The sequence below is a fragment of the Hemitrygon akajei genome, chromosome 6, assembly GCF_048418815.1.
Source record: "Hemitrygon akajei chromosome 6, sHemAka1.3, whole genome shotgun sequence".
NCBI lineage: Eukaryota > Metazoa > Chordata > Chondrichthyes > Myliobatiformes > Dasyatidae > Hemitrygon > Hemitrygon akajei.
This window is the reverse complement of record NC_133129.1, coordinates 10,250,799-10,265,525: the sequence shown is the minus strand read 5'-3', so window position 1 is coordinate 10,265,525 and position 14,727 is coordinate 10,250,799. Positions and strand designations below refer to the sequence as shown.

At 44.2% G+C, this 14,727-nt stretch overlaps 1 protein-coding gene across 1 annotated transcript in view; it reads left to right on the top strand.

Moving 5' to 3' along the window:
• Window positions 1-14,443, top strand: part of LOC140728850 (uncharacterized) — a 235,780-nt gene extending 221,337 nt beyond the window's left edge. The window contains exons 26-28 of the mRNA XM_073047854.1: window positions 1,173-1,224; window positions 11,274-11,347; window positions 14,055-14,443. Of these exons, the coding sequence (XP_072903955.1) occupies window positions 1,173-1,224; window positions 11,274-11,347; window positions 14,055-14,255 (327 nt within the window). The 3' untranslated portion in view covers window positions 14,256-14,443. The remainder of the gene's footprint in view (window positions 1-1,172; window positions 1,225-11,273; window positions 11,348-14,054) is intronic.
• The last annotated feature ends 284 nt before the right edge of the window (window positions 14,444-14,727 follow it).

Sequence of the window (14,727 nt, the reverse complement as noted above, 5' to 3'; positions counted from 1 at the left end):
CTCCAAACCACTGACAATTCCATCTACCATCCCACTCTCCAAACCACTGACAATTCCATCTACCATCCCACTCTCCAAACCACTGACAATTCCATCTACCATCCCACTCTCCTGACCACTGACAATTCCATCTACCATCCCACTCTCCAAACCACTGACAATTCCATCTACCATCCCACTCTCCTGACCACTGACAATTCCATCTACCATCCCACTCTCCAAACCACTGACAATTCCATCTACCATCCCACTCTCCAAACCACTGACAATTCCATCTACCATCCCACTCTCCAAACCACTGACAATTCCATCTACCATCCCACTCTCCTGACCACTGACAATTCCATCTACCATCCCACTCTCCAAACCACTGACAATTCCATCTACCATCCCACTCTCCAAACCACTGACAATTCCATCTACAATCCCACTCTCCTGACCACTGACAATTCCATCTACCTGACCACTCTCCGAACTGTTGGAAATATCCTGGACTGAAATGCACTGACTGTGTGCTCAGTTCCCTTTCCTTCCTCCATGACCTCTCCCTTTTTGAGGCTGATGCAGATTTTGCTGAAAATCCATGTCTGTCATTTGCTGTTATTTCCTATGAAGTCTGCACATGCCTTTGTTCATCAGATCAAAGGTGGGGTTGGGCTTTGCCAACAACCCGCCTCAGCTTTCCTAGTGGCCCGTGCTATTTATTGTTCTTGTTTTAAAATATTGTTGTGGGATTGTGGTGGGATGTTCAAGTTCATTTAGTTTTACATTTTAGCTCAGGTCATACAGCTAGTGGCATGTATTTGCAGGTAACCAGGGTGTGTCATAATCCCCTGCCCTGTCTGTAATGGACTGAGTGGGTTCTCTCCCCAGGTCATAGTGCACGGTTTGTTCCTGTGCTTTTTGCAATAAGAATGGCTGGAAAGTTAAACAATCTTCTCTCATCTGTCATGATGGATCAAATGCTCGCTGCAGTATGTCTGTGTGGACATTCCTGAAACACTGTCAGACGCCCAGCTTCAGCCGTTCTCTCGGGCAGTGCATCCAGGCTCTGTTTTACTGTTTTACCTTGAATTCATGCAGTATAATTATTGGTCTGTAAGGCTGACAGGCTGTAGTGGGGAAAAACAAATAACGTTATTTACATTCTAACTCTGTATTGTTCTCCTCAGTCCGGTGGCGAGGTTGTCGCAGATTCCTCCAACTGCTGTCAACATTGTACCTGTAAGCAAAATATCATTTTCAGTAATAATCATTCAACACAAGCTGGTTACCATTTGTCCCTTCAGTCTGTCCTATCCTTTGGAAGAGGTCGTTAATCCCCTCTTGTTCTGTCCTTACACCCTTTCAGTGTATACATCCATTCCTTTTCAATCATTAATTGTAAATCTGCAAATCCTTGGCTGAGAAATTCATTGGCAGTTTGCTAACAAACATTTTGAATCATTGCTGCAAGATTCTTCAGAGTTGTGTATAAAACAGAAATGAACAGCAATACCTTAACATACACACACACACACACACACACACACACACACACACACACACACACACACACACACACACACACACACACACACACACACACACACACACACACACACACACACACACACACACACACACAGAGATATATATAGTGGCATGCAAAAGTTTGGGCACCCCTGGTCAAAATTTCTGTTACTGTGAATAGTTAAGTGAGTAGAAGATGAACTGATCTCCAAAAGTCATAAAGTTAAAGAAACATTATTTTCAACATTTTAAGCAAGTTGTTTTTTTGTTTTATACAATTTTGGAGTGAAAAAAGGGAAAGGAGCTCTATGCAAAAGTTTGGGCACCCCAAGAGATTTGAGTTCTCAGATAGCTTTTACCAAGGTCTCAGTCCTTAATTAGAGCTATGGCTTGTTCACAGTCATCGTTAGGAAAGGCCAGGTGATGCAAATTTCAAAGCTTTATAAATACCCTGACTCCTCAAATCTTGTCCCAACAATCAGCAGCCATGGGCTCCTCTAAGCAGCTGCCTAGCACTCTGGAAATTAAAATAAATGATGCCCACAAAGCAGGAGAAGGCTATAAGAAGATAGCAAAGCATTTTCAGGTAGCTGTTTCCTCAGTTCGTAAAGTAATTAAGAAATGGCAGTTAACTGGAACGGTGGAAGTCAAGTTGAAGTCTGGAAAACCAAGAAAACTTTCTGAGAGAACTGCTCGTAGGATTGCTAGAAAGGCAAATCAAAACCCCCGTTTGACTGCAAAGACCTTCAGGAAGATTTAGCAGACTCTGGAGTGGTGGTGCACTGTTCTACTGTGCAGCAACACCTGCACAAATATGACCTTCATGGAAGAGTCATCAGAAGAAAACCTCTCCTGCATCCTCACCACAAAATTCAGTGTCAGAAGTTTGCAAAGGAACATCTAAACAAGCCTGATGTATTTTGGAAACAAGTCCTGTGGACTGATGAAGTTAAAATAGAACATTTGGCTGCAATGAGCAAAGGTATGTTTGGAGAAAAAGGGGCGCAGAATTTCATGAAAAGAACACCTCTCCAACTGTTAAGCACGGGGGTGGATCGATCATGCTTTGGGCTTGTGTTGCAGCCAGTGGCACAGGGAACATTTCATTGGTAGATGGAAGAATGAATTCAAGTAAATACCAGCAAATTCTGGAAGCAAACATCACACTGTCTGTAAAAAAAGTTGAAGATGAAAAGAGGATGGCTTCTACAACAGGATAATGATCCTAAACACACCTCAAAATACACAATGGACTCTGTACAATACACAAGAGGCGCAAGCTGAAGGTTTTGCCGTGGCCCGCACAGTCCCCCGACCTAAACATCATCAAAGATCTGTGGATAGACCTCAACAGAGCAGTGCATGCAAGACAGCCCAAGAATCTCACAGAACTAGAAGCATTTTGCAAGGAAGAATGGGCAAAAATCCCCCAAACAAGAACTGAAAGACCCTTCGCTGGCTACAGAAAGAGTTTACAAGCTGTGATACTTGCCAAAGGGGGCGTTACTAAGTACTGACCATGCAGGGTGCCCAAACTTTTGCTTCGGACCCTTTTCCTTTTTTGTTATTTTGATAACTGTAAAAGATGGAAATAAAGTAATCTTGCTTAAAATATTAAAGAAATGTGTCATCTTTAACTTTATGCCTTTTGGAAATCAGGTCATCTTTTACTCGCTTAGCTATTCACAGTAACAGAAATTTTGACCAGGGGTGCCCAAACTTTTGCATGCCACTGTAGGTAACTACTAATTCACAGGTTGCAGCTGCGTGGGAGTTGTATAAAGTGTGACACCAGGCTGCTAGGAGGTCGGGGTGAGAGTGAACACGATTCCTGTTTGGTCAGGAGAGTCCTAGGATTAAGTCACACAGTACAGGGGTTTCGGCCACTCCTCTATGCTGACCATCAATCACAAATCCATACTATCCCATTAACCATTCCTGATGTCGTCCATCCTTGTGTCTCCACAGATGCTTTTTGACCCATTAGGTTCCTCCAGAGTTTAGATTGAACCAAATTTTGTTCAGTAACATAGAATGTAGAACATAGAAATTTGCAGCACATTACAGGCCCTTCAGCCCACAATGTTGTGCTGACCATGTAACCTACTCTAGAAAGTGCCTAGAATTTCCCTAGCCCATAGCCCTCCATGTACCTATCAATGAGGTTCTTAAAATACCCTAATGTATCCGCTTCCACCACTGCTGTCGCAGCCCATTCCATCCACCCAACACCCTCTGTGTGGAAAAACTTACCCCTGACATCCCCTCAGTACCTACTTCAAAGCACCTTAAAACTATACCCCCTCGCGTTAGCCATTTCAGTCCTGGGAAAAAGCCTCTGGCTATCCACACGATCAATGCCTCTCATCATCTTGTACACCTCTATCAGGTCACCTCTCATCCTCCGTCACTCCAAGGAGAAAAGGCTGAGTTCACTCAACCTATTCTCACAAGGCATACTCCCCAATCCAGGCAACATCCTTGTAAATCTCCTCTGCACCCTTTCTATGGCTTCCACATCCTTCCTGTAGTGAGGCGACCAGAAATGAGCCCAGTACTCCAAGTGGGGTCTGTCTGACGAGGGTCCTATATAGCTGCAACATTACTTCTCAGCTCCTAAATTCAATACCACGATTGATGAAGGCCAATTCACCATACGCCTTCTTAACCACGGTCTCAACCTGCACAGCTGCTTTGAGTGTCCCATTGGCACGGACCCCAAGATCTCTCTGATCCTCCACACTGCCAAGAGTCTTAACATTTATATTATATTCTGTCTTCAAATTGGACCTACCAAACTGAACCACCTCACACTTATCTGGATTGAACTCCACCTGCCTCTTCTCAGCCCAGTTTTGCATTCTATCGATGTCCCACTGTAACCTCTGACAGCCCTCCACACTATCCACAACACCTCCAACCTTTGTGTCATCAGCAAATTTACTAATCCATCCCTCCACTTCCTCATTCAGGTCATTTATAAAAATCACAAAGAGGTAGGGTCTCAGAACAGATCCCTGAGGCATACCACTGGTCACCGGCCTCCATGCAGAATATGACCCGTCTACAACCACTCTTTGCCTTCTGTGGGCAAGCCAATTCTGGATCCACAAAGCAAGGTCTCCATGGTTCCCATGCTTCATTACTTTCTGAAGGAGCCTTGCATAGGGAACCTTATCAAATGCCTTACTGAAATCCATATACACCACATTCACTGCTTTACCTTCATCAATGTGTTCTGTTACATCCTCAAAGAATTCAATCAGGCTCATAAGGCACGACCTGCCCTTGACAAAGCCAAGCTGACTATCCCTAATCAGATTATGCCTCTCCAAATGCTCATAAATCCTGCCTCTCAGGATCTTCTCCAACAACTTGCCAATCACTGAAGTCTGACTCACTGGTCCATAATTTCCTGGGTTATCGCTACTCCCTTTCTTGAACAAAGGAACATTTGCAAACACAAAGTAGTCAACATTTTGGGCCGAGATCCTTCGTCAGGACTAAAGAAGGAGGGGGCAGGGGCCCTATTATTGAAGCTGGGGGGAGGGTGGAATGTGCCAGGTGAAAAACCAATCAGAAGAAATATCAAGGGGTGGAGGAGGGGAACAACATTTGTAATCGTCCAATCCTCTGGAAACTCTCCCGTCCCTATTGATGACACAAAGATCATCGCAAGAGGCTCAACAATCTCCTCCCTCGCCTCCCACAGTAGCCTGGGGTACACCTCGTCCGTTCCTGGTGACTTATCTAATTTAATTCTTTTCAAAAGCTCCAGCACACCATCTTTCTTAATGTCTATATGCTCAAGCATTTCAATCTGCTGTAGGTCATCCCCACAATTCGACCATAAGATCATAAGATATAGGAATAGAAGCAGGACATTCGGCCCATCGAGTCTGCTCCGCCATTCAATCATGGGCTGATCCATTTCTTCCAGTCATCCACACTCCTTTGCTTTCACCCCGTACCCTTTGATGTCCTGGCTAATCAAGAACCTATCTATCTCTGCCTTAAATACACCCAATGACCTGGCCTCCACAGCCACCTGTGGCAACAAATTCCACAGATTTACCACCCTCTGACTAAAGTAAATCCTCTGCATCTCTGTTCTAAATGCACTTCCTTCAATCCTGAAGTCATGCCCTCTTGTCCTAGAATCCTCTACCATGGGAAATAACTTCACCATATCTAATCTGTTACTATGAGATCCCCCCCTCATTCTCCTGAACTCCAGGGAAAACAGCCCAAGAGCTGTCAGACATTCCTCATACAGTAACCCTTACATTCCTGGAATCATTCTTGTCAATTTTCTCTGAATACTCTCCAATGTCAGTATTTTCTTCCTAAAATAAGGAGCCCAAAACTGCACACAATACTCCAAGTGTGGTCTCACGAGTGCCTTATAGAGCCTCAACATCACATCCCTGCTCTTATATTCAATACCTCTAGAAGTTAATACCAACATTGCATTCGCCTTCTTCACCACTGACTCAACCTGGAGGTTAACCTTTAGGGTATCTTGCACATGGACTCCCAAGTCCCTTTACATCTCTGCATTTTGAATTCACTACCCATCTAAATAATAGTCGGCCTGTTTATTTCTTCCACCAAGGTGCATGACCATTCACTTTTCAACATTGTATTTCATTTGCCACTTCTTTGCCCATTCCCCTAAACTATCTAAGTCTCTCTGCAGGCTCTCTGTTTCCTCAACACTACCCGCTCCTCCACCTATCTTTGTATCATCAGGAAATTTAGCCACAGATCTATTAATCCCATTGTTCAAATCATTGACATACATTGTAAAAAGCAGCGGTCCCAACACCGACCACTGTGGAACTCCACTGGTAACTGGCAGCCAGACAGAATAGGATCCCTTTATTCCCACTCTCTGTTTTCTACCAATCAGCCAATGCTCCACCCATGCTGGTAACTTCCCTGTAATTCCACGGGCTCTTATTTTTTTAAGAAGCCTCATATGCAGTATAACCAGCTGGTCACGTAGTGGTATCAGCACTGGACTTCGGGGCGAAAGGTCCTGAGTTCGAAACCAGCCGGCTCCATTTCACACTCTCCATCCGTGCCTGGGTTGAGTGTTGAGCTAGCAACTCGACCTCGTAAAAAAACCTGGAGAGTTTTCCAGGTTTCAGATGAGCAATCACCAAAATGATCGGTGCAAAAAGCTTGTCGTGATGGCGCGCACGCACGCACGCACACACACACACGCACGCACGCACGCACGCACGCACGCACGCACGCACACACACACACACACACACACACACACACACACACGCACGCACGCACACACACACACACATTCTTGTCAAATGCCTTCTGAAAATCCAAGTACACCACATCTGCTACATCTCCTTTCTCTACCCTGCTTGTAATTTCCTCAAAATTAGGTTTGTCAGGCAGGATTTCCCTTTCCCTTTGGCCTATCTTGTCTTGTGCCTCCAGATATCCCATAATCTCATCCCAAACAGTCGATTCCAACAACTTCCCAGCCACTGATGTCAGGTCTACAGTTTCCTTTCTGCTGCCTCCCACCCTTCTTAAATAGCGGAGAAACATTCCAGTCATCTGCTACAATGTCAGAATCTATCGATTCTTGAAAGATCATTGTTAATGCCTCCGCAGTCTCTCCATTTACTTCCTTCAGAACCCGAGAGTGCATTCCATCAGGTCCAGGAGGTTTATTCACCCTCCTTAGCACCTTCTCAGTCATAATTTTCACTGCACAAACTTCACTCCCCTTACACTCTTGAATGTCCGGTATACTATAGATGTTTTCCACTGTGAAGACTGATGCAAAAGCACGCATTCAGTTCCTTTGCCATCTCTGTGTTTCTCATTACAATATCTCCAGCGTCTTATTCTATTGGTTCTATATCTACCTTCAACTCTCTTTTACCTCTTATATACTTAAAAAAGCTTTTAGTATCTTCTTTGATATTAGTCACCAACTTCCTTACAAAATTCATCTTTTCCTTCCTAATGACCTTCTTAGTTATCTTCTGCAAGTTTTTAAAAGCTTCCCAATCTTCTATCTTCCCACTATCTTTGGCTTCCTTGTATGCCCTCTCTTTTGCTTTTACTTTGGCTCTGACTTCACTTGTCATCCATGGTAGTGTCCTATTTACATTCAAAAATTTCTTCTTATTTGGAATATATTTGTCTTGCACTTCCCTCATTTTTCACAGAAACTCCAGCCATTGTTTCTCTAGTGTCTTTTCTGCAAATGTCCCTTTCCAGTCAACTTTGGCCAGTTCCCCTCTCATGTCATTGTAATTTCCTTTATTCCACTGAAATACTGACACATTGGATTTTATTTTTTTTCCCTCTCAAATTTCAATGTGAACTCGATCATATTGTGATCACTGTTCCCTAAGGGTTCCTTAACCTTAAGCTCTCTTATGACCTCCGGATCATTACACAACACCCAATCCAGCACAGCCGGATTGTTTAGTGGGCTCAACAACAAGCTGTTCTAAAAAGCCATCCCTTAGACATTCTACAAATCCTCTCTTTTGAGGCCCAGTACTGGTCTGGTTTTTCCAATCCATTTTCATGTTAAAATCCCCAACGATTATTATGACATTACCTCCTGCTGTAATTTGTAATCCACTTCCCGACTGCTGTTTGGAGGCCTGTATACGACTGCCATTAGGTTCCTTTTATCTTTGCCATTTTTAAATCCAGCCATAGCGACTCTACACCTTCCGATCCTAAGTTGTCCCTTTCTAATGATTTAATATTATTTCTTATACACAGAGCCACACCATCCCCTCTGCCTACTAACCTATTTTCCGATACACCGTATATCCTTAGACGTTCAGCTCCCAATGGCAGCCATCCTTTAGCCAAGTTTCAGAGATGGCCACAACATCATTTTTGCCAATCTGTAGCTGAATTTCAGGTCACCCCTCTCAACAGCATCTAAAACAAGATAACTGTTACTGACTGTCACCCACTTACCTAACTCCTGCAGCCTCGGGGTTACTAACTCCCTGTAGCTTCTATCCATCTCCTGCTCACTTTCCCTACTAAGCTGTAGGTCATCGAGCCGCAGCTCCAGATCCCTAACACGGTCTCTCAGGAGAGGCCATCTGGGAGACTGGAAGATTCCCAGGATTCCCACATCTGACACCCAGAGCAAAGAACTAACCTGGCAGACATGCTCTCTATTCCTCAAAAAATGCAAGGAACAAACAAAGTCCACCTACGCACTTACCTCGCCAAAGCCCAAAATGAGCCATAGCCCTACCACTCTGACTCAGACCACTCCCTCGATGACTGCTCCGGCTAGGCAGTGTGTCCCTTTCACGCTGGAACTTTCCCTGTTCTTCAGCACACGATTGGTGCTCCAGTTATAGCCGAGTTCCCGCAAAACTTTCCCCTTTTAAACTTTGCTCCCGGACCCATGCACCGCCTCCTCTCTTGTAGCTCTCAAACTCACGATTATAGCCCAATTTCCAAGGTCTTTTTCTCTGGTGAATACTGAAGCAAAGTATTCATTAAGTACCTCTGCTACCTCCTCCGACTCCTTGCACGTGTTTCCACTATCACACCTGGTTGGTCCTATTCTCACACGGTTCATCCTCTTGCTCTTCACATACTTGTAGAATGCCTTAGGGTTTTCCTTAATCCTGCTCACTAAGGTCTTCTCACGGCCCCTTCTGGCTCTCCTAATTTCATTCTTAAACTCCTTCCTAGCAACCTTGTAATTTTCTAGAACTCTATCAGTACCTAGTTTCTCGAACCTTTTGTAAGCTTTTCTTCTTAACTAGATTTTTTACATACTTTGTACACCATGGTTCTTTAACTCTACCATCCTTTCCCTGCCTCAATGTAACATACCTGTGCAGAACTCCATGCAAATGTTCCCTGAACATTTGCCACATTTCCACCATGCATTTCTCTGAGAACATCTGCTCCCAAGTTTCTGCCCAATAACATCATATTTCCCCCACCCCAATTAAATGTTTTCCCAAATTGTCTGCTTCTATCCCTCTCTAGCGCTATGATGAAGAAGATAGAGTTGTGATCACTACCTCCAAAATGCTCTCCCACTGAGAGATCTGACACCTGACCAGGTTCATTTCCCAATACCAGATCAAATGCAGCCTCTCCTCTAGTTGGCTTATTTACATATTGCATCAGGAAACCTTCCTGAACACATCTAGCAAACTCTACACCAACTCAATCCTTTGCTCTAGGGAGATGCCAATTGATATTAGGAAAGTTAAAATCTCCCATCACAGCAACCCTATTATTAATCTTCTGTCTTAGTGATTCAGGTCCTCACCTAGATTCTTGAGCGTGTCTGTCACCACTTCCCCGGCCAACAGGCATTGTGTTCTCATCCCACCTCTCCCCTCTACTCCACCTCCAGTCTCCCCAATCTCCAGTGTTGCAGCAGGTAGTGCCAAGGCCTCTCAATCCTGACCTCAGATGCTGTCTGTGTGGAGTGCGTATGTTCTCACTGTGAGTGTATTGGGTCCTTCCGTTCCCACCCATGTCCCACAGATGTCCCAGTGGGTGGATAACTTGGCCACTGCAAATTGCTCCAAGTTTGTGGGTGATTTGGGTGAGGGGGCTGGGAGTTAGTAGAAATAGAAAGTTTGATGCAAGATTAAAAGTAAATCTATTATCAAGGTACATATATGTCACTATATACAATGTTGAAATTGATTTTCTTTTGGACATTCACAAGAAATACAAGAAACACAATAAAAATAATGAAAAACTGCACAGAACAAAGTCAAACAAACAACCAATGTGCAAAAGACAACAAACTGTGCAAAATAAAAAAAATTAATCATAGTAAATAAATTAGCAATAAATATCGAGAACATGAGATGAAGAGTCCTTGAAAACGAGTCCATAGGCTGTGGGAACAGTTCAGTGATGGGACAAGTGAAGTTGAGTGAAGTTTTCCCCTCTGGTTCAAGAGCCCAATGGTTGAGGGGCAATAACTGCTCCTGAACCTGGTGGTGTGAGTCCTAATCAGCGGTAAATTGATGCTCAATCATTGTCCTGGCCTCACTAGGCTGAGTAGCCTGTATCTCTGTTTTGACAACTCTATGTTTCTCCTTTGTCATCTCATCTGGCCCCTTCCTCCCAACTTCATTATCTCCTCAGGCTATCCTAATCATCTTTCTGGGCATGACCCCCATGTCCTGATCATGTTCTCAGACTCACGCCCGGATAACTCTCCTTGCATTTATCATTTGCTCAAAACCCCTTCCAAACTCCATTTCCATTGGCTCCTATCCACAGCCTCCACCCTGCCCCCCAGCTTCAGCCATTTTGTTAGCCCACCATCTTAATTGGCACCACAGCACAAATTATCTGTCCCTTCCCTTGCTCAGATCCTTTCCCTTTTGGTGAGGTTAGAGTAATGCAGTCTGCCATATCTCCATAGTTTCTGATGTTGGGGACTTGGAGAGAAGAGGCAATCATGTTTGTTTGCGTCTGTAATGTTAATTCCGTTATATAGGTTGCCTGGGCCTGGTGTGCAGCAAAACTGGGAAATGTCTCAACACAGTGAAGAACTTCCACACCAAAAACTTGAAATAAATTAAATTTCCTAATCTCGAGCACTGCTGTAAGAGACAAACATCGCTGTTTCAGCCCAATTTTTGAAAGGCCGAGGGGATGGTGAGACTGGGAAAGTGGCACTGAAGTAAAAACTCTTACCGAAGGTGACCGACTCCCGCTCCTGTTCCTTAGATCTTCTGTTCTGTTTCCAGATCAACAGATGATTGCACAATGCAGTAAGACAGTGAAGAATGTCAAACTGATGGCTGGATCCTGCTCTACTGAGGTAATGTACACACTGACACAGGTCCGCACTGTGCTCACGTATGAATGCTTCACTGACAGAGCATAGAACAATGCACAACATTGTCCTCTAGCTTCAATTCTTCAAATCACTGACAAATAAATAAACCATTCAAAACTTTATAACAAGTTAATCTTCCATATTTACAAATTTTTTGAAATTAATGTCCATTTACTCATGTTCTTATCCTCAGAAACATCGTGGCAACTTGTTTTTACTTAATCGGAGGTTTAGTGTGAGACAAGGTGCTTCACAGAAGTGTTAGAAAAACAAAACCATGTACAGATACTAAGACAACTTGATTAAGATGAGATTTTATAAAGTTAAAACTGACAGCATTTAACCAACCTTAACCCCACCAGGCAGTTCCTGGTTACTTAAATCTCTGATCCATGTAGCATCCTGATAAATCTCCTTTTCACCCGCTCTAAAAGCCTCCACATCCTTCCTCTCATGAGGTGACCGGAGCTGAACACAATATTGCAAGTGTAGTCCTACCAGAGGTTTAAAGAGCTACAACATTACCTTGCGGCTCCTGAACTCAACCCCCTGACTAAAGAAGCCCAACAAACCAGATACCTTCTTAACCAACCTGTCAACTTGCATGACAAATTCGAGGGACCTAAGGATCTGGACCAGAAGGTCCCCCTCTTCCTCCACACGCTGAGAATCCCAGCAATAATCTTACATTCTGCCTTGAAGTTGGACCTTGAAGAGTGTACCACTTTCATTCTTGCAGAGGAGAATACCTTTGACCCTTCACTATCTCCAACATTAAGAGGGACAATGTAAGTGTGAATATATAAGTGATATTCACTCAGCCTCATGAACCTGCTCCACCAGTAACTTCTATCCCCACACTCTCATCTACCAAGCACAACCTTTCGCTCCTCCCCCTTGATTACTGAGTTTCCATCATTGTCTGTCTTAAAGATATTCAGAAATTCTACCTTCACTGTCCTTTACGGAGTGATTTTCAAAGATTCGCCACCCTCTGCAAGAAAACATTTTGTCTCATCCGTCATAATTCGGCAACTCTTTAATGTTAAACTGATCCCTGCTTCTGTTTCCTTCTACAAGAAGGAAAACCCTCTCCATCTCTACTTTTCAACACCCCTCAGGATCTTGTCATCTCTCCCTCTGCTAAACTCTGGTGGATATAGACCAAGCCCTTCAAAACCAACTCTCTGTCCTGGATCTGCTTTGGAGAGACTTAAAAATATTCCTATGATAGATAGATAGATAGATAGATACTTTATTCATCCCCATGGGGAAATTCAACTTTTTTCCAATGTCCCATACACTTGTTGTAGCAAAACTAATTACATACAATACTTAACTCAGTAAAAAATATGATATACATCTAAATCACTATCTCAAAAAGCATTAATAATAGCTTTTAAAAAGTTCTTAAGTCCTGGCGGTAGAATTGTAAAGCCTAATGGCATTGGGGAGTATTGACCTCTTCATCCTGTCTGAGGAGCATTGCATCGATAGTAACCTGTCGCTGAAACTGCTTCTCTGTCTCTGGATGGTGCTATGTAGAGGATGTTCAGAGTTATCCATAATTGACCGTAGCCTACTCAGCGCCCTTCACTCAGCTACCGATGTTAAACTCTCCAGTACTTTGCCCACGACAGAGCCCGCCTTCCTTACCAGCTTATTAAGACGTGAGGCGTCCCTCTTCTTAATGCTTCCTCCCCAACACGCCACCACAAAGAAGAGGGCGCTCTCCACAACTGACCTATAGAACATCTTCAGCATCTCACTTTCCTCAGTTGACCTTCCACCTGTGCAGCCGTAATCCTGGGTGTGGGCAAGGTCTCCTGTGAGTGGCTATTTTCCTGTGAGGGAAGTAAGCCTGGTGTGGATTTCTGCGGTGAGGATGAGATTGAGCTGTCGAACCTGTTGAAGAAGTTGTTCAGCTGGTTCGCTTTCTCCACATCTCCACTTATGTTCGCCCCCCGCTTTGCACCGCATCCGGTGATGATCTTCATCCCATCCCACACCTCCTTCATGCTTTTTTTCTGCAGCTTTTGTTCTAGCTTCCTCCTATACTGCTCCTTTGCCCCCCTTATCTGTACTCTGAGTTCCTTCTGAACTCTTTTAAGCTCCAACCGATCACCATCTTTAAAGGCCCTCTTCTTCTGGTTTAGGAGGCCTTTGATGTGACTAGTGATCCAGGGCTTATTATTGGGATAGCAGCGAACAGTTCTAACAGGGACAACGGCATCCACACAAAAGTTAATATAGTCCGTTGTGCATTCAGTGACCTCCTCAACGCCCCCACAGAGCCCCCCTTGCAGTACATCCCAGTTAGTAGTACCGAAGCAGTCTCTCAGGGCCTGTTCAGCTTCAGGAGTCCACTTCCTAAAAGAGCATGTGGTAGTGGGATGCCTCATCACAATTGATTTATATCTGGGCTGTAACAAAACCAGGTTGTGATCAGCTTTCCCCAATGAAGCAGTATGCTTACACAGACTGCCAAAACTGATAGGGAAACTTGGTTCAAACATTGACGAAGGTGCGTGGAATGGGCTGCCAGCGACGGCTATGGGTAGCCCTAGGTAATTTCTAAAGTAAGTACATGTTCGGCACAGCTTTGTGGGCTGAAGGGCCTGTATTGTGCTGTAGGTTTTCTATGTTTCTAGAGGTTCCGCCTCTAAGTTTGTGCTCTTTAAATGCACAGGCAGATATTGCAGTTTGTGAGGGGCGGTGTTCCTCCATCACCTGCTACGACCCATCCTCGGAGCGTACAGCAACACACAGCAGCTGCTGTTTACCAGATGGTGCCAAGTCTACAGAAGTCACCTTGACCTGTACCAACGGCAAGACCCGTAGATACAGCATTACCGAACCAGGTTCCTGCCGCTGCAGGACCAGCTGCTGAACAGAGTTTGGATTCAACAACGAACCAATGCAAAAGCATTCCCAAAGTTCTTCACCCAGTGTCACAGAAAGGACGTCACAATAACGCGGAAAGGCGGTTGTTGAAGGACAGTGTCACTGCAGCGGTGTGAATGCCTGTAGTTTTGCATTGTATAAATCATATTTTCTGAATAAATCTCTCTCACTCTGTGTTTCTGCTATGTGGTTCTGAGCCAATGAGCATTTAGTGAAAGGCTTTGGTGCCGGACAGAATAAGTGTTTGTAAAACCCACCCAAACACAGTAGGTGAGCAGTAGAAATTTACACGTCAGTATACTCAGACAAGTCTAGCATAGCTCAGGGCAAGAATCACATCAGCTTGACCCACTTCCAGCAGATTGGGCTTTTTTACCTACCTCTTCAGTTCACCAATCATCCTGGAATCTTTTCTTGCCGCTGCCCTTTTCTTTGTGTTGGAAATCTCACCTCTCCTC